Source organism: Ascaphus truei, chromosome 3, assembly GCF_040206685.1.
Source record: "Ascaphus truei isolate aAscTru1 chromosome 3, aAscTru1.hap1, whole genome shotgun sequence".
NCBI lineage: Eukaryota > Metazoa > Chordata > Amphibia > Anura > Ascaphidae > Ascaphus > Ascaphus truei.
This window is the reverse complement of record NC_134485.1, coordinates 142,154,429-142,174,382: the sequence shown is the minus strand read 5'-3', so window position 1 is coordinate 142,174,382 and position 19,954 is coordinate 142,154,429. Positions and strand designations below refer to the sequence as shown.

The 19,954-nt window shown below is 44.0% G+C and overlaps 1 protein-coding gene across 1 annotated transcript in view; it reads left to right on the top strand.

The window, feature by feature from the left end:
• Positions 1–19,954, top strand: part of NXN (nucleoredoxin) — a 181,402-nt gene that overhangs the window by 129,796 nt on the left and 31,652 nt on the right. Inside the window, exons 3-5 of the mRNA XM_075589592.1 lie at positions 6,368–6,501; positions 10,905–11,005; positions 17,962–18,068. Of these exons, the coding sequence (XP_075445707.1) occupies positions 6,368–6,501; positions 10,905–11,005; positions 17,962–18,068 (342 nt within the window). The remainder of the gene's footprint in view (positions 1–6,367; positions 6,502–10,904; positions 11,006–17,961; positions 18,069–19,954) is intronic.

Below are 19,954 nucleotides of genomic sequence, written 5' to 3'. Positions count from 1 at the left end.
CAAGTTTTCCTTTGGTCACAATCCCACATAAGCACGCTGGTCTTCCGCCACCAATAGACTGAAGGCGGTGAAGATAAAGAGATTTTTTTTCTAGAAAGGCTCTCCCTGTACCTGTTTTGTAGCACTTAAATATGGCTTCAAGCCTTCTAAAGTACTGTCCAATGAGCTTTGCCACACTGTTTAATAAATGCAGGTCTTCTTTTAATGCGGACACAGTACCACTAGTTGTTAAGCCCAAGGTGATATTAATGTCCAGCACTGAAAGAGTCTCAGAATAGTAGATAGCTGCAGTAGTATCTTCACAGCTTGTCTTCAATGTTTGGACTCCATAATTATATGCATGGGAGAAAAAATAGACAAAGAAAACATATCATAGTGCAGTATGCAAATAACCAAACATGCAGGACAAACAGGACAAGACAAACACTACATAAAACAGGCAAGGCTGACTAATCCTACAATAAAGTATTTATTAACACAGTAAAATGAAAATATGAGGTAGCACACGTGGGATCCGGTGGGTAAAACCGGAATCCTACTTACAGGACTGCCACAGGACATAAGCAGGGGTGCAAGGATAGATGGTAACCGGCAGCAGCTCCGTTTTTTCAGTCCTCAGACCTCCAGGGATCTCTCTCTCTCCGTGACCGGAAGCGCGTCACACCACACGGCTTGACGGATCTCGTGGAGCTCCTGGTGCTGTCTGTCAAGCTGAATCCGGAAATCTGCTGCTAGGAGGCGGGTGCAATCGCCGAATTTCCTTTCACTTGGCTGCAAGGCTCCCGCAGTCACTACCAGTCCTCTGCCACACTCAAAATACAAATCTGCCCAACGCGTTTCGTGCGCATGCGCACTTCTTCCCCTGAAGACAGCACCAGGAGCTCCACGAGATCCGTCAAGCCGCGTGGTGTGACGCGCTTCCGGTCACGGAGAGAGAGAGATCCCTGGAGGTCTGAGGACTGAAAAAACGGAGCTGCTGCCGGTTACCATCTATCCTTGCACCCCTGCTTATGTCCTGTGGCAGTCCTGTAAGTAGGATTCCGGTTTTACCCACCGGATCCCACGTGTGCTACCTCATATTTTCATTTTACTGTGTTAATAAATACTTTATTGTAGGATTAGTCAGCCTTGCCTGTTTTATGTAGTGTTTGTCTTGTCCTGTTTGTCCTGCATGTTTGGTTATTTGCATACTGCACTATGATATGTTTTCTTTGTCTATTTTTTCTCCCATGCATATAATTATGGAGTCCAAACATTGAAGACAAGCTGTGAAGATACTACTGCAGCTATCTACTATTCTGAGACTCTTTCAGTGCTGGACATTAATATCACCTTGGACTAATTGGCGCCGGTCTGTATTGTTTATCATTTGTCTTGTTTTTCCAACCTGTCTTGGAGTTGGTATCACCTGGCAGCCTAATTATATATTTGTGTGCACTATCACATTATAATATTATTGTCACTGCACAAGATTTTTTTTTAGCGCTATATACACCCATTTTTTTCCTCACTAGTTGTTAAGCCACTTCAACCACTTGCTAACTGAGAAAAAAATGCTGTAATTCAGTTTAAAAACACAGTTAAAAAATTTTTTAAAACACTGGTTGCATTTTTTGATGAGACCATAAAGGGACTTTTTTACGTCAATATTTCACTGAAGTGATACATTTCTGGTGATTTCCATAAAGATAAAGTAAACATAATGGTTTAATAATGGATTTAGACCTGACCCAATGAGATAACACTTTGAAGATTCTAATCGACAAGATATTTTAAAGCCGTATTCTCCCCAGAAGCCTATAACTTTTAATTTCTAGAACTTATTTAACTTCCATAATGTCCCTCTGAGCATTTCCTGATATTTATTTTTTAAGAATTGTTTTTACTTTAGTGGGAAACTCCATTGTTTTCTTAATCTCCAGCATCTGAGTTTGCCATGGTAACTAACTGCACTCAACTGACTGCACTGACTTCCTAAACATTGTGTGTGTATACAGTATATAGAAATACACGTACACAAATATATATATATATATCTCTGGAGCTGCAGGCATGCGCGAGTATGCGGTCCGTCGAGCGCGCGGGTAGTATAATCTTAGCCTAAGGAGTCTTTCTACCTTGCTGATTCGGTGACAGGTTTTATGCACACTATAATTTATTTAGGTAGTATTAAGACCCTTTAGCTTTAATATATATGCTGACATATCTACTGCACACAGTTAGTGAGTCCCCTCTATAGTTTTGTATTTTGTTTGTTAGAGTTTGTGTTCATGTGTGATTGGCTACCATTGTTTTTACCAATCATTACCCATTTTTATACATTTTCTATTAAAGATTATTTTATACATATTTCATCCATTTCAAGTTACTTGTAAAGAGTGCAACTAAATTGGGATATTCTTCTTTCCTGTGCATCTACCCATTTATCCCTCCTTGCTCATAACTCCCTCACCATATACTGTAATGATGGTGCAAGAGCTCGCTCTGGCTCCTTCCCCCTCTCCCCTACCTCCTTCCCCCCATTCCCCTTTCCCCCACTCCCTCCTCCACCCTCCACCCTCTCCCACTCCCACTCCCTCCATTTCTCATTTCCACCCCCCTTCCCCCGCCGTCCAATCTAGTATTGGTACTTGAGGCACAACGATATTGTATGACATGCTCAGAGCATGCACCTTATCTTGAACCAGGATCTCCCAACTACAGTACACATAGTTACATAGTTACATAATAGATGAGGTTGAAAAAAGACATATGTCCATCAAGTTCAACCTATGCTAAATTACAACAGATACTTCATCCTATATCTATATTTACTTATTGATCCAGAGGAAGGCAACAAAAAACCCCAGAGTCATATCATCCAATGATATCTCATAAGGGGAAAATTAAATTCCTTCCTGACTCCAAGAATTGACAATCGGATTATTCCCTGTATCAACATCCTTCCCATTTATACTTATTTGGTATATAATACAAAAAAGGTGATAGTGCGCAGCTAATAACGTGGTATAATACACAAAAGTGTATAATAAACAATATTGATGACCTTATAGGTGTAAGTGCACAATTAGTGCGTCTGCAGCCTTTCTTGAGGGGTGGCTCGACACCCCTGGAACTAGAGAAACAAAGAAAGAACAAGGCGCACAACGCACATAGTGAAATACAGTATAAAAAGTAAATTTTACTGGAGAATAATAAGTTCTGCGTACATCAAAGTGTATAAAATCAAGCAATGGATAAGTGGGGTTACCACACAGGGGGACAGCTGGACTCGTCAAGCTTCATCCACTATCAGGAGAGGAACAGGGGACCAGCGATCATCTGACCAGGCAGGGGGGGGGGGGCCTCTGGATCCGTGGAGGGCACTCACTCCGTTCCTGGATGATGAGGTGTTAAGTCCGCAGTGTGAGTATACACACAAGTCCCAAAAGCAAGTGCAGCAATCTCTGCTGGTGCCTTCCACTGCTTCACGCCGACAGCACGCCGTTGCGCCTCGTGGGACGCCCGCTGATGACGTCACTGGTTGCTCTTCCAATACAGAGCCCAGAGCAGTGTCCACAGTAGCGTTGTGCGTTGTGCGCCTTGTTCTTTCTTTATTTGGTATATCCCTGAATACCTTTCCTTTCTAAAAAGATGTCCAACCTCTTTTTGAACAAATCTATTGTATCTGCCATCACAGTCTCCACATTTTAACTGCCCTTACTGTAAATAACCATTTCTTTTGTTGCTTGTGAAATCTCCTTTCCTCCAACCTTAAGGTATGCCCCCCGAGTCCTTTGTACTGCCCGTGGGATGAATAGTTATTTTAAAAGCTCCCTGTACTGTCCCCGAATATATTTGTATATATATAGTTATCATATCCCCTCTTAGACATCTCTTTTCTAATGTAAATAAATCTAATTTAGCTAGCCTTTCCTCATAAATTAGATTGTCCATCCCCTTTATTAATGTGGTGGCTATTCTCTGCACTCTCTCTAGTTCCATAATGTCTTTTCTAAGGAGTGGTGCCCAAAATGTTACTCCATATTCAAGGTGTGGTCTTACTAATGCTTTGTAAAGGGCAATAATTATGTTTACTTCCCTTCCATCCATTGCCCGTTTAATGCAAGATAAGATCTTGTTTGCCTTTGCAGCTACTGCATGACTTTGGGTACAATTGCTAAGCCTGCTGTCTACAAGCACTCCTAAATCCTTCTCCATCAAGGATTCCCCCAATTTAACCCCATTTAATTTATAAGTCGCCTGTTTATTCTTGCTTCCCAAATGCATAACCTTACATTTATCTGTATTAAACCTCAGCTGCCATTTACCTGCCCAAGTTTCCAGTCTCTCCAAGTCCTTCTGGAGAGAAATTACATCCTGCTCTGATTCTACTACCTTACATAATTTAGTATCAACAGCATAGATGGAGACTTTGCTCTCGATCCCAACCTCAAGGTTATTAATAAACGAGTTAAAAAGCAGGGGTCCCAGTACCGATCCCTGAGGTACTTCACTCACGACCATTGCCCAACCTGAAAAGGTTCTATTTATGACAACCCTTTGTTGTCTGTCCTTCAACCAATTTTCAATCCAGGTGCATATATTTTTACTGAGTCCAATTTGCTTTATTTTGTACACTAACCTCTTGTGTGGTACCGTATTAAAAGCCGTTGCAAAATCTAAGTAGTCCACATCAACTGCATTATCCTGGTCTAAATTCCTACTTACCCCCCAAAGAAACAAATCAGGTTAGTTTGGCATGATCTATCCTTCATAAATCCATGCTGACTATTACTAATAATTTTGTTTTCCATTAGGTATTCCTGAACATTACCCCGTATTAAACCTTAGCTTCCCCACTATTGAAGTCAGGCTTACAGGTCTGTAATTCCCCGGTTGTGGTCTAGCTCCCTTCTTAAATATAGGGACCATGTCTGCTTTACTCCAATCTTGTGGTACTGAGCCTGTGGAAATGGAGTCATTGAATATTAAATGTAATAGTTTGGCTATTACTGAACTTAACTCCTTGAGAACTCGTGGATGTATGCCATCGGAGCCAGGTGCCATATTTACTTACATTTTTTCAAGCTGCCTATGAACTTCTTCCTCAGTTAACCAATTGTTCATTAAAATGGAGGTTGTGGCTTCCTCCTGTGGCACTACTATTGAAATTGATTCTTCCCATGAGGCAAAGAATTGGTTTAATATCTCTGCTTTTCCCTGATCTCCAACAATCCGCCTGGCCATCTCACACTGAAAGGTTCCTATATTTTCTTTTCTTATTTTTTTTATTAAGGTACTTAAATTACTTTTTAGGATTGATCATACTTTCTATTGCAATCCTTTTTTTCATTATCCATTTTTGCTCATTTGATTGCCCTTTTGCAATTTTTGTTACATTCCTTATAATTCTGATACTTAAATAATCTAAATGCCTTCCGCTTCTTGTCCATTTCCTCCCCTACCTGTTTATTTAGCCACATTGGTTTTGGCTTATTTCTTTTATACTTATTACCCAAGGGTATACACTGATAAGTGTGCTTTTCTAACAATGTTTCAAAGACTGCCAATTTATCATCTTTATTTTTCCCTGCAAAAGCATCATCCCAATGTATTACTTGTAGATAAGCCCCCAGTTTATTAAATTCTGCTTTTCTAAAGTTTAAGGTCTTTGTTGAACCCAAGTAATCTGTTTTTTGATAATTTATTTCAAATGAGACCATGTTATGATCACTGTTAGCCAAATGTCCCAGGACTTGAATATTTGTTATTACTTCTACATTGTTTGATATGACCAAATCGAGAACTGCCCCTCTCCTGGTTTGTTCCTCAATAATTTGGGTCATATAATTGTCTTTAAGCACCCCCAAAAACCTGTTTCAATTGTTTTAATGCTAATCTTATTGCCCCAGTCTATGTCTGGATAATTAAAATCCCCCATTATGCAAACATGACCCAGTTTTGATGCCTTCTCCATTTGCAAATGTATTTTTAGCTTCCTCAATCTCACAGATATTTGGTGGTTTATAGCATATCCCCACAAACATTTTCTTTATACTTTTACCTCCACTGCTAATTTCTATCCACAAGGTCTTTACATTGTCATCATTTCTTTCATAAACATCTTTCCTTATAATACGTTTTAGATCCGGTTTAACATATAAGCATATTCCACCTCCTCTTCGATTTGCTCGATCCTTCCGAAAAAGAGAATAACCCTCTAAATTAACTGCCCAGTCATGAGTTTTATCCCACTATAAAGACCAGTATTTATGAACACTCCTGGGTGATTGACTGAACAGAGAGGTTTGTATTTGGTGGCAGTTCCATATTTTTGTGTTGTATGTCTCTCATAAACTACATTACCTTTTTCTGTTGTTCTTAGGTCTGGAGTTCCCTTGGGGTCCAAAGCCTTTCAGTGAGGTCATTGCCGGACCTTTGCTCAGGACCAATGGCCAGTCACAGGACAGCAGTACTTTGGAAGGGTTTTATGTTGGTGTCTATTTCTCTGCACATTGGGTAAGTAAATGCACACAGCTTATTCCACTGTGGCACTATTCCTTCTGCAACAGTCGTGAACATTTAATATCTTCAGAAACAGGAAAAATAATAATAACAACTAAAGAAGGCCATCATACTACCCCCAGAAGCTTAACTAGACAATTTTTCATACATGCTGCGTATGAGAGATTTAATGCAGCTTTCTCGTTGGTAAGATGAGGTCACAAGACCATGTGAGTTCTAGGTGCCATTCCCAATTAACCCTTTCATTGTAAGCCACACTGGCAGGTTATGATGTTTATGAATGGGCATGGGAGGTAACTTACTCTGAAACTCAATCATCCCTATAACAGTAGCACTTTGGTTAGTTACCAAAGTTACTAAGTGATTTTATCCTGAAATGTAAATAACGGGTAATAAGAGTTAATCAGCTCATATAACATTTCAGTTTTCTTACCTCCAGGAATCTTAGATGTGTTCACAGGTATCTCTCCATGTGTTGGATGTGAGTCTTGGGAGGTACTATACAGGACTCTTTCACCCTCTCCCCTTCCCATTTCCTCTCTCTCCACTTCCCCTCTCTCTCTCCTTCCCACTTCCCCTCTCTCCCCTTCCCACTCCCCTCCCTCTCCCCTTCCCACTTCCCCTCCCTCTCCCCTATCCTACTTCCCCCCTCCCCTATCCTACTTCCCACCCTCCCCCTCCTACTTCTCCCCTTCCTCCCTCCTACTTCTCCCCTTCCCCCCTCTTACTTCCCCCCTCCCCCTCCTACTTTCCCCTACTTCCCCTCCTTCCCCCACCTGCTTCCCCCCTCTCCCTCCTACTTCCTTCCCCCATCTACTCCCCCTTATACTTCCTTCCCCACCTCCTTCCCGTCCCCCTCTTCCCTTCCCCTCTTGCTTCCCCCCCACCCCCTCCTACTTTTCCCCCGCCCCTACTACTTTCCCTCCCCCCTCCTACTTCCCCTCTTCCTATTTCTCCCCCTCCCCTTCCTACTTCTCCCCCCTCCCTTCCTTCTACTCCCCCCTGTCACGGGAGACCAGTACTTCAACACCAAAACCATCGGGATCACTAGTACCAGACAGGACACAGTTATTGAATAAAATGGGGTTTATTCTGGCACGCCAGCAGACAAACAAAGATGCACAAAACACGATACAATACCAACTGGGGGCCTGGGGGGTGGACACTAGCCTCGCTAGGTGCAGGGGCCTGCTTCAAGAAGGCTTGGCCTGTCCACTTCTCGTCCAGGATCTCAGAGTGCTGATCACACACAGCAGCCCCTCTGAGATCTTTCCAGCTGGTCACTGTAAAGATCAAACGCCTTCACAGAATGTCTCTGTCTCTGTCTCTCCGATAGTCCTCTGACGGTACTCCACACTCCTTCCCAGAGTACCTCTCTCAGATGGTCCTCTGAGGGAATCTCCCCACTCCTGCCCAGAGTCTATCTCTGAAAGTAGTTCTCCACACTCCTTCCCAGAGTGTCTCTGTCTGTTAGCCTCTCTTGCTCTCAGAGGCTCTCTGAAAGTAGAACTCCACACTCCTTCCCAGTGTGTCTCTCTGGAGGTAGCTCTCCACACTCCTGCCTAGAGTGTCTCTCTGAAAGTAGATCTGATTCTCTGATCAGCAGCACCCCTTATATAGCCCTCTGTGGCTATCCTTTACATGGGAGATTCTACTGGACAATCAGAGCACAGATTAAGCACATATGAAGTTAGTGCCACAACAGCCAGAGGACATGGCAAGAACTCATCCCTGATTAAATCAGAGTCAGTGCAATACAATGCTCTTACTCCCAGATCTGATTAGCAGCCTTTCACATCCCCCCAGGAGTCCCAACACCTAGTTGTCCCTAATCCTATCAATTCTATAGAAAGCTTCAACTACGTGGATTGCATTCTCCATAGAAGTGGCAGTAACAATGGAATATCTCATTGGCTTTCTTGCAGGGCTGACATCCAAAGCCCATTTACAGAAGAATGGGGATTCACTAAACTGTGTGATTGCATTTACAGGGAATAACAAATACAGACTTTGAAATACATTCTTACAGACATATAAATACATTTACACATTCCCTGTTCTTCCCCAGATATAAAATACATTTGGCCAAAATAAGCCTTAGGGCTGGGACCCGCTGCGCCCGGCGGCGCGGGCGGCCGCGTGAGCGTTCCCCACCAGCAGGGGAATCCTCCCGAGCAGGTCCCAGTCCCCCCTCGCTGCACAGCTCACTACGCGCTGTGACGCGTCAGCCGCCAGGGGATGCAAGAAAATTGTGATCCCGAGCGGTGACGCGTCACGTGGTGCGCTGATGAGCAAATCAGCGGCGGGGGCGGGGGCGGGAGCTGTCAGGCAGCTTCCTACACAAGGTAGGGTGTGTGTGTGTGTGTGTCTGTCTGTCTGTGTGTGTCGTTTGTGTGTGTTGTTTGTGGCATTTGTGGCAGAAGGGGAAGGGAGCTGCTTACCTTGTTGCTTACCAGCTCCCTCCTGCAGCCCGGGAGCCCGAGGGAGGGGGGGGGGAGAAGCGGGTCCCTCCGCTCAAACCACGCCCCCCTCCCGCTCCAGCTCCCTACAGACCGCATATCGCGGTCTGTGTCTGTCAGCGCCCCGCCTGTCTGCAGTACGGGCGCGCTGACTGAGGGAGCGGGGCCTTAGCCTTACAAAGGTGATCAAGTTACATAGATTTAGGGGTAGGTAGCTGGGCTTCATAACAGTTTTGTGATGCCAGCTCCCCCCCCTCCTACTCCCCTCCCTCCTACTTCCCCCCTTCCTACTTACCCCCCTTCCCTTCCTGTTTCTCCCCCCTCCTACATCCCCCCTCTCCCACTCCCCCCCACTTCCCACTCCCCTCCTACTTCTCCCCCATCCCTCTCCTACTTCTCCCCCTGCCCCCTCCTACTTCTCCCCCCTCCCCCTTCCCCTTCCTACTTCTCCCCCTCTTCCTTCCCCCCCCACCCGCCCTCTTCCTTCCCCCCCCACCCGCCCTCTTCCTTCCCCCCCCACCCGCCCTCTTCCTTCCCCCCCACCCGCCCTCTTCCTTCCCCCCCCACCCGCCCTCTTCCCCCCCCCCCCCACCCGCCCTCTTCCTTCCCCCCCCATCTGCCCTCTTCCTTCCCCCCCTACCCGCCCTCTTCCTTCCCCCCCTACCCGCCCTCTCCCTTCCCCCCCTACCCGCCCTCTCCCTTCCCCCCCTACCCGCCCTCTCCCTTTCCCCCTACCCGCCCTCTCCCTTTCCCCCTACCCGCCCTCTCCCTTCCCCCCCCACCCATTCTCCCCCCCATCCTGCTCTATCCCTCCCCCCGCTCCTGTTGTCCCCTACCTTCTCGCCCACTCCCCCCTCCCCCTTCTCTCGCCCCTTTCCAAGCAAAACCCTTATTTCAGACTGTGGAGACATTTATTTGGTGATCTGCTTGTGAGCATGTAAGAATTCGGACTTTTCAAAAAGTGAAACAAACTACAAATTTTTCATGGTTCACAAATTTGGTAGAAATGTTTGCACATCTCTAGTAATGATTAGAGAATGGAGAATCCGCCCAAAAACGTTTCCCGGATTTTCTCGCATTCCCACTCCCCCTGCTCCAAAATCTGGACGCGGTTGGTCGGTTTTAATCTGCGCTTGGATAAAATTGATTCGTGGCATCCAATCCGCAGATTCAGCAATCCGTTGGCGTATTGTTAAGAATCCACAAACGGATTGCTGAATCCGTGGACTGGGTTCTGCAAATCCATCCATGGAGTGTATTGGTTATAATAATAAAAAATCAGCAAAACTTGAATTGGCCTTTTTGAAATTGATCCGCGGAGACCAAAGGAACCAGTTGATCCACTTGCCGAAAAAAAAAATTGCCCATCTCTAGTAAAGATGCAGTTTTCTACTTCCTGCAACTAATCCTTCATCTTTTGAACCAAGATCATCGTAAAATGTTAAGTGACTTGACTGATCCCTATTTTACACTCATATGTTTTAATGATATTTTCGAGCACATGGTCATATGATCACTACATAAAGGGGGCTATTTAGCAAACTCCAGCTATGTCTTTTTTTTTGCTGAAAAAATATATTGGATGTTCCATACTTTCATACTTGATTGCGTGACAATTCTTGCTGGATGTATGTTAATTACATCACTCACCCATTTTCCTTCCCCTTTTTTGCATCTTTTAAACCTTCAGAGATGGTTTTAATATGCAAAATCCAGTGCATGAAACCTGAAAAAATATATATTTATTTTTCTGGTGTATGCCAGTATATTTATTTATGGTACTGTGGCATGCCATTGTTCTGTTGGGAATCAAGACACTTGATTGATGGACCCTGAACGTCACATTGTATTCTACTTTGAGGATTCTGACTTTTGTACGCTGCTCCGTTCAATTATTTATCGTGTGACCAAAAACACATAATTTCCTTTCCCTTACAGTGTCCCCCGTGCCGCAGTCTGACCCGAGTGCTGGTTGAGTCATATCGGAAGATCAAAGAGTCTGGGCAGAAGTTTGAAATTGTACTAGTTAGTGCTGACAGGTATGTTTTGTGTTTCATGTTCAATTAAATTAGTAAGTTGGTAAACTAATGAACACAGGGCGTTCAACATTTAGAGCCTCCCGGATCCTACAGAGCTGTGTGAATGATCTCATTGGTTTTGCATGTTCTGGCTCAGACCTCTAACTTTGTGGTAGGTTCCTGTTGAATCTTTATTAGGATATAATACACCATAACTGAATAGTGATCCAACATTTGCTTGGCCTTAGACTACATGTATAAGGAGCAAATGCCTGTCTTCTAGAGAATTGCAATTGATGCTCTGAAAAGCATTGTATGCTAAAGGTCTAAAAAGTGTAGAACTCCTTTGTTCTTAAAAAAAATAAAAATGAGATCTTACAGGGTTTTTTTTTGTCCTTGTTGGTGCGCTATTTCATTAGTTTGAAACCAGTGTTGGAGTGTCAAATAGGCATAACGGAATCAGACGGTATAACGCAGACAGCAACATTGCTGTATATCCTACAGATAATAGCAATAGCTACCTCTGGAACCCTAAGGCTAAGGCCCCGCTCCCAGAGTCAGCGTGCCCGCACTGCAGACAGGCGGGGCGCTGACAGACACAGACCGCGATATGCGGTCTGTAGGGAGCGGGAGGTGGGTGGGAGTGGGAGGCTTGACACGGAGGGGGGCGTGGCTTGAGCGGAGGGACCCGCTACTCTCCCCCCCCTCCCTCCCTCCACGGGCTCGGGCTGGAGCTGCTGATGGTAAGCAACACACACACACACACACTCATATACATATACACACACACACACGCAGGCACTCATATACACACACGCGCACACACAGGCACACACACACATACACACACAGGCAGGCACTCACGCACTCAGGCACACATACATACACACAGACACGCACTCGCGCTACTTTCACTCCACACTCCTCCCCGCTCCCCGATGCCTCTCCTCCTCCTGAAGCCTCCCCTCCCCATTGGCTCACAGCCACACCACGTGACGCGTCAACGCTAGGGATCACCATTCTCTTGTGTTCCATAGCGGCTGACGCGCCACAGCGTGTAGTAAGCTGTGCAGCCAGGGGGGACCGGGACAGGCTCCGCAGGATTCCCCTGCTGGTGGGGAACTCGCGTGTGGCCGCCCGCGCCACCGAGCGCAGCGGGACCGAGGCCTTACACTGCTCCCATGTTGTTCTGAACGGGGCTTGGTAAAATTAATCTACCTCAATGGGAACAGTAATTAGATCAGTGTACCGTCTGTTATGCCTATTTGACACACTGCAACACTGGGTTCAAACTAATGAACTAGCGGTGTGCTCATAACTGAGTTACAGACATTTGTGGAGCTTGATCTAGGAACGGGTTTCTCAGGTATATTTACACTACTCACCTTTGTTATAACAAATGCGTTAGTTGTGTGCTCATGAATGAATCTCTGATTACACTGACAGCTACTCTTGGCACTTAACATACAAATAGGGTGCCAGGTTTATATAGACCTCTCTTTTTTTGAGCAAAACTGAGGTTATTCATACGCCGTAGCAAAATGACAGGGTTACTCACTTAGAGCCCTGGAGTAATACAGTGAGGCAACAGTTTTTTTATTCATGTTTTTGATTTCATGTAGTGATCAATTATTGCCACACACTGACCACAGGTAAATTATACACATACACTTGGACACGTTGCTCTAAAGTGTTATCCCTTTAATAGAACTTTTGTCTCTTAGGCGCAAACTTATAAAGCGCTGCGTACAACTAGCAGCACTATACAAGAACATGCTATTATTATTATTATTATAGCGCATAGGAGTCTATTAACCTCAAGGATACTGCAGTATACTGACGGTATTACTCCGGGTCTTCTCACACTGTATAGTGATGTGTTGCAACATATATCGCTACACCTGTTTACTAACATTTATAAGGATCAAAGCATAGAAAGAGACTTAGGCCGCGCTTATAGTGCTGGCGACGTCCATTAGCGAAAGTTGTAATTTGTTTTTTAGCGACCGTCGCTGGCGACAAGGCTAGTGACGTCACGAAGGGGACGGACAACGCAATCTGATTGGTTTAGAGACAGTCACATGTGGCGACTGTCTCTAAAAAATTAAATTTACCCGGCTACAACATTTTTGGTCGCTCCATCGCCATTGCGCTTACTATAAGCGCTTGCGACGGAGTCAGTGTATTTGTTTCGGAGCGACGTCAGGCTATGGTCGCTGGAAAAATCAAATTGAGATGACTTTCAGCGATCATGACCAATGCATTTGTTTTGACACGACGTCGCCGGCACTATAAGAGCAGCCTTAGGCTGGGACCATGGTGCTGCAGACCGTCCGCCTGCTGAGCAATCAGACTGCCTTAAGGCAGTGATCGCGTCAATGCGGCGTGCAGGCGGGAGGGGGCGCGTTTTGCGCAAGAAATCAGTTGAAACTGATTTCCTGGCGTGACAGGCTGGTCACGTGAGCGGTTCGCCCGGTTTGCCCAATGATGGCGGACCAGCTCCCTGACGCCCCTAGGAACGCCCCCCACGGCCCGTCTACCATGAATAGGTAAAGCACCCACTTAATTCCCAGCCTCCGCACGCCTCCGCGCAGGCGAAGGCACCATGGCCCCAGCCTTAAGCTGCGCTTATAGTGACGGCGACAGCGATGCAACGTCGCGTCAAAACAAATGTATTGAGCCGGCGCGTGCACTTATAGTAGGCGCGACGCAACCGTTTGGTCGCAATCGCTGGAATTCACTTCAATTAGATTTTTCCAGCAAACGCAGTGTGACGTCAACTTCGCGTCGTCGGCCCTATAAGCGCAGCCTTCGTATAACTTTGCTGTAATGGTACTGGTACTATCGTCTTTATACCTAGTTGACACAATATAGTCTCTTATTTCCAGGTACTCCTGGTTAACAGTACTCACAGTAGTGCCCTGTGATTTGAACAGGGAGGTGTTACCAATTCATAAAGATGTTTATTTTTAAACTTTATGCTTTATTTTAATATGCCCATTACAATGTAATATTTTAATCAATTCATTAAGACACCACTTTAGTGCACCAACTAAAGATTTCTTTTTCTGAGTACCCCAGTGTACTTTAGTGTTGCTCCAATTCTTTCCCAGGTAGCACACAGACCAACTTTACTATACGTTAGGTTTGAACGAGGTTCCTCTCCATTTCTTAGGGGTTTTTTTTTTTAATTAAAAAAAAGTTGGTAATCTGTGCCACTTGAAACTCACTTTTACAATAGATAATTTTAGGTAGAATTGGACCTTTATTTAAATGTGATACCTATTGTCTGTCATTACTGACCATTCTAATAAATTACTGTTGGTGATCAGGCTTTTGCAGTTTAGTGCAGTGGTGCGCAAACTCACCGCATCTGCCCCCCTACCTGCTCCCTCCTCGGTCGTGCCCCCCCTCGCGTCTAATGATGCGCCAAATGACGCTGCGGGGCCATGTTACGTCACCGCTGGATTAGTGCATAAACCCTCTACTGCACTGCTCTATTGTTTAAAATCTGCATTAAATTGCTTTGCTTGGAGTCTTATTTGTATACATTACTTCTTAATGATAAAGGTTTCTCTGTTGGCATTTACAGTGGAGTAGAAGGCATCAGAGAAAACCCTTGTAATTATAAACTGCACCAATAGTATTTTATGATTATTATTTTTGAAGATTTGGCCTATTGGAACTTTTACTAATAAAGCATTATTTCCTAGAGTACCTAAAACAAGTCTGTGTTTTTGTTCAAATTCTTTAGGTCGGCTATTGTCCTGACGGTGATCTCTGTCAGCAAAGCAAAATCTCTGTCTAAAAGCAAAATCTAGTCCTACATTGGTACAAACCTCGGGTATAAGACAATTTGTGGATTAAAGTTTAAACGAGCAATCCGAGCTGAACCCCATTAATTTATGCTCCAGGGACCCCCTGCTTCCAGAGATACAGGCGTTGGTATGGGGTGCCGGCAGCATAGCAGCACCAGCTGGGCTATCTGTGGTTTAAAGCTCGCGCGTCACGTGGGCCAATAGGAAGCCGGACCTGATGTAACGGCTTCCTACGGGCACGCAGGGTGCAAGAGCTTTGAAACTCCGCCATTACATGAACCCTGTTAGCTGAGCGGAGCGGCTACCGGCACCCCTTAAGGAGACCAGTATCTCCGGAAGCTTGGGGTCCCCGGAGTTGAAAGTAGTGAGGTTCACTCCTTCGTCAATCCTATGTTAAAATGAAATAAAAAATTGCCAAAAAAAAAAAAAATCTCATCCTTGGATTGCCTCTTTAAAGGAACATAATTTCTTTCCAACTTCTCAGATGCTCAAGTGAAACTTTCTTTAAAGCAACTTTGGAAATAGGTTTTGCGAATGTTCTTACTCATTGTGGTGTGGCTGGAGCTAGTATTTTTACAATTCACATATATATGGAGCGGTAGCACCACCACAGCCTTGGCAGCTGCCGCTTCTGGCCAAATCTAAACTCAGTTACAGCGTTTTGCGGTAAACACAAAATAAACAAAGTACAAATAAATACAAACATTGAGCTACTGTAGCAGTTAGAAATGTGTTTGTATTTTTCTTTATGTATTTGTAGTATTCTACCAGGAAATAAATGAACAATGACTAAACTTAGAGGAGCATTGCCTTAAAAATAAAATTAAATCCCCCCGAGGTGGGAAAGCAGGTAGAGCCACTTTAACATTGCTGTGAAGGCAAATGATTAACATTTGCTGAATGTGCTGGGAATTTTTTTTCTAGGTAACACTATTCTGCAAGTGTAGGGCCCAAAATTAAATGGAAGAGCAGTCAGCTTTTTTTTTCCCCCCCCCATTATATCTGGGGAATGAAGAGAAACTTCTAGTAGGTCTTAGTTGGCACGGACTCAATTGTGCTGGAATCTGTAAATTGCTGAAGTAACTGGATCATTTTCCCATTAAATATTCTAAGAAAGGAGACGTATTACAGTAATATATCATGATTGCAGGACTGGAAATATAGGATATATATATTTGTATAGGACATTGTAGCAATAAAAAAATATGGGGGCATTTGTACTAAGCAGTGCTATTCCATTAGACGCCACCCAGCACCAGAAAACAGCCATAAAGGTATCATGTTGTGCCAAAAGATTTCTTATGGAATAGCACCACAGTAAATATGTGCCATGATATCATATGGTGTAATGGGATAAGCGCCAACAATTTCTATTTTACCAATGTGTACTGTAATACCATATTTGTTCGCTCCCAAGTCAATGGTTTTTTGCATTATTGTTGATCAGTGCACCTAACTGAATAAAAACACACACTTGGCTCCTACTTTTGCAGTTCTCATTCCTAGTGTTGTATTAGCTGTCAGCCTAATTTCCTCTAGGATAAAGGTATTTCCATTAAATTTATTAAGACTGGATTTGCTGACCCCTTTTAAGCAACCTAATCTGTTTATTAGGATGCTTGCGTTCAGATATAAGTTGAATGGTATGGTGAATCCTTCCTCTTATTGCAGTGATTCCCAATAGGGGGTTCAGGAACACCTAGAGGTTTGTCAGGTGTCTCCAAAGGCTTTGCCATAAAACAATCTGTAATGGCGGATCCCAGGCAGTATAATGGGTTCCTGAGCCCATGTGTGGACTGTGCAATTGGGCAGTTTGGGGTGTTATTATTACAGCAGGAGCTTCCAAAGTCGCTTCCCACAATGCTTTGCATCCACAGCAGCAGGGTATTGTGGGGTGTGACTATGGAAGCTACCACAGTGATTGACAGCCACAGTATACCACCCATGCTATCTGATAGTGTTGGACCGGGTCCTACTTTAAAAAAAAAAAAAAACGGGTAACGGGTACCCGGCCAAATTAAATAATGATCTACCCGGCCGGTTACCCGGTTGGCACTTAGCTGGGGGTGGAGGAAGACGGCGGCGACATCTAGGCAGGTCAGCAGAGGTCCTGTTGGCGGTGGCAGCATCAGCAGTGTGTGTTCAGCCGGCGCGAGAGCTGCAGGACTCCATAGGAGTGGGAGCTGGGGAACCACGTAGCAGGAGCAGAAGCGTTCCTATTGGACAGCAGCCTGTCCAATAGGAACGCTCCTGCTCCGGTCACATGGTTCCCCAGCTCTCACTGCTATGGAATCCTGCAGTTCCCGCGCGGGCTGAACACACACTGCTGATGCTGCCACCGCCACAGGACCTCTGCTGACCTGTCTAGATGTCGCCGCCGTCTTCCTCATGGGTCTTCCTCATGGGTCTTCCTCACCTTCTGTCGCTGACAGCAGGTAAGTGATGATGTATTTTTCAGTTACCCTGACATTACCGACACCGGGTATTACCCGGCGCCGGGCCCACTCCTCAGTTGCTGGGTCCGGGTAATGTCCGTGTAGCTGAAAACCTGCCGGGTACCGGGTAATTCTGGGTACTCGGTACATCACTACTATCTGCACACACAGAGGTGCAATTTGGGGGATTATTAAGCATGCGTTCTCCACCACAAGCTCAGGACACTATACTGTCTGGGGTCAGTCACACAGATTTGTTAGCAATAGTCTGGTTAGTAGGCAATAGGATTTATTAATTAGGGGTTCAGAGACCAAATATTTTCTAGCAGATGGTGAGCATTGTAAAAAAAGGTTAAACTGCTATCTTATTGCATTAAAATGGTGCCTCATACTTGGGTATCCCTCTAGAAATGAGGACAAGAAAGCAAAGCTGGATGTTTTGACTTAAAAGAACACTTACATCTTATTCAATAATACGGTGTCTGTTTTAAGTTCCAATAGCCCTATTAGGTGGAACGCAGTGATCAACATACATTTTAAACTAAACTATCCAATACATTTTGGATGAATGGATCTTTGTAAGCTATTTTCACATTTGAGAGGGCAGACGGGTTCATTGTATCACTTTTCCAAGACCGTAGTTTAGTACTAATGGTCTTGTAATTCAACCAAAAATATGAGTCACGGCCAAGCGTTTCCAGCAATATTTTCTTTCATTGCATAGGTCTGAAGAATCCTTTAAACAGTATTTCAGCGAGATGCCCTGGCTGGCTGTTCCATACAGTGATGAGGCCAGGAGGTCGCGGCTAAACCGGTTGTATGGCATACAAGGTGAGAAACAATATCGTTTAGTCTGTATGGATCAAGGTCCAAAATACAAGGTGACTTGAATTCTAGTGCCCCACAGTGAGTAAAAAGTGTAAGGCTGTGTGGAATACCAGTATTTTACAAAAGTACTCAAAAGGCCATCAGCAACCCTGATTCTCTGCACATTCTTTGTATTTTGACTAAGTATGAAACACATCTGCTCATGTAAGGAAATGCGTAAAATCTTATTGGCGACCAGGACACATACAGCGATAAAATAAATAAATCGGGAGAAGCCCACCGGGGTCACTGTGACCCTGATGAAGTACATTATGACAAAATGCGTCGAAGCAGCATGTTGACATCAGCAAGCATTCGTTTGATTCGGCCCTCGATGTGCGCTCCAGATCAGCATGCGGCCTGCCCCGAGCTTGTTGCATTGGGACGGTTCTTGTGGACTCTGCTATTGCCGCTATTGTTTGTGTTTTTATTTTAAGTGTGCTACACTTTTCATCTTTGCAATACGACTTTTATACTTGCCTTGTGCGCTTCTCCTGATTTATTGTTGAGTTGTCCTTTAGGAGGTCTTAATGCAGAGAATGGATCGCATTTGTGATGACCGCTACTCAAGATCCTTTCTTCATATACATTTTCAAGGCTGTTTTTTCAATGTGAGAACGCTACAGTAGCTCCTTTGTTTGTTACTATTTGGCTTACATCTATTACATACACTATATTTTTATACACGTTTACTCTTGTGAATAATTTCTGTAAAGTTCATTATTTGCAATGGGTAGAATTAGGCAGCGCTAAAACAAATATCACAAAGTATATATCTAAATATATCTATATATGTACATGTATGTCTGCACACAAATATACATATATAGAACTCAATTCCCTATTATTCCACAATATTGTGAATAAAGGGCGGCTGCCAAATCTAACACTGACCACCTGGTCACTGAAAAACCATATAACACAAATGGATATGGCGCCTATATATACATTTTAGTACAAATTAGTTGGTGTCAAAAATCATTATTAAATGAATATACAACCATACAATGATGTTGAACACGGGGTCCTTGGATCATCCAATGATGTTGGTATTTAAAGGGCATGAAAAACAAAAGGAAAAAACACCTATACTAATATATGGGCATACAATGATATTATTAGTCACCATATAATGAGCATATGCTCTAAAAATGAACAAATGAAACAACAAAAAATAATGTAGAAGCCTCAAAAGATAGAAAAGGTGATATATTACTGAATAAAAAACACATTTATTAAAACAATGAATATAAGACAGCTGTTATTAGCAATTAGTGCTCATAAATCTCACAGCTCCTTTAGGTGCAATTCCCACTTACTAGATGGAAAAGGTTATAGGCAGTGGATAGGATTAGAGAGCATCCCCTCTCGTTTGTGGCACATCTACTGCAGGGCAACTGTTGTCATCTATGGTCTGCAAACTCCCAAGCGGTACCGGATCGGTGATGTCCTCACGCGATCTGTTCTCTAATCCTATCCACCGCCTTTAACATTTTCCATCTAGTAAGTGGCGTGGATTCATTCTTTAACAGACAGGATTAAACTGCATTAGATTCCACTTTGTTGACATTATATGAATATTTAGGTTTTCAACAGATAATGAAATAACCGGTCTAAAACAGATTAATCTTTCTTTTTAAAGGAAAATAAAAATTCAACTTTTACATGAATAGTAATAGTTTATACGGAGTTTAAACGAGTAACATCACACTTTCATCTCGGGTACAGTGGAGGGAGAAGCCTACTCACAGCATCAATGGAAAACAAAAGAACAGATCCTACCAATTCAGGCTTAAATAGACTAGTGACATGTTTACATTTATAACCTAAGTCTGTGACAAAAGAGTCAT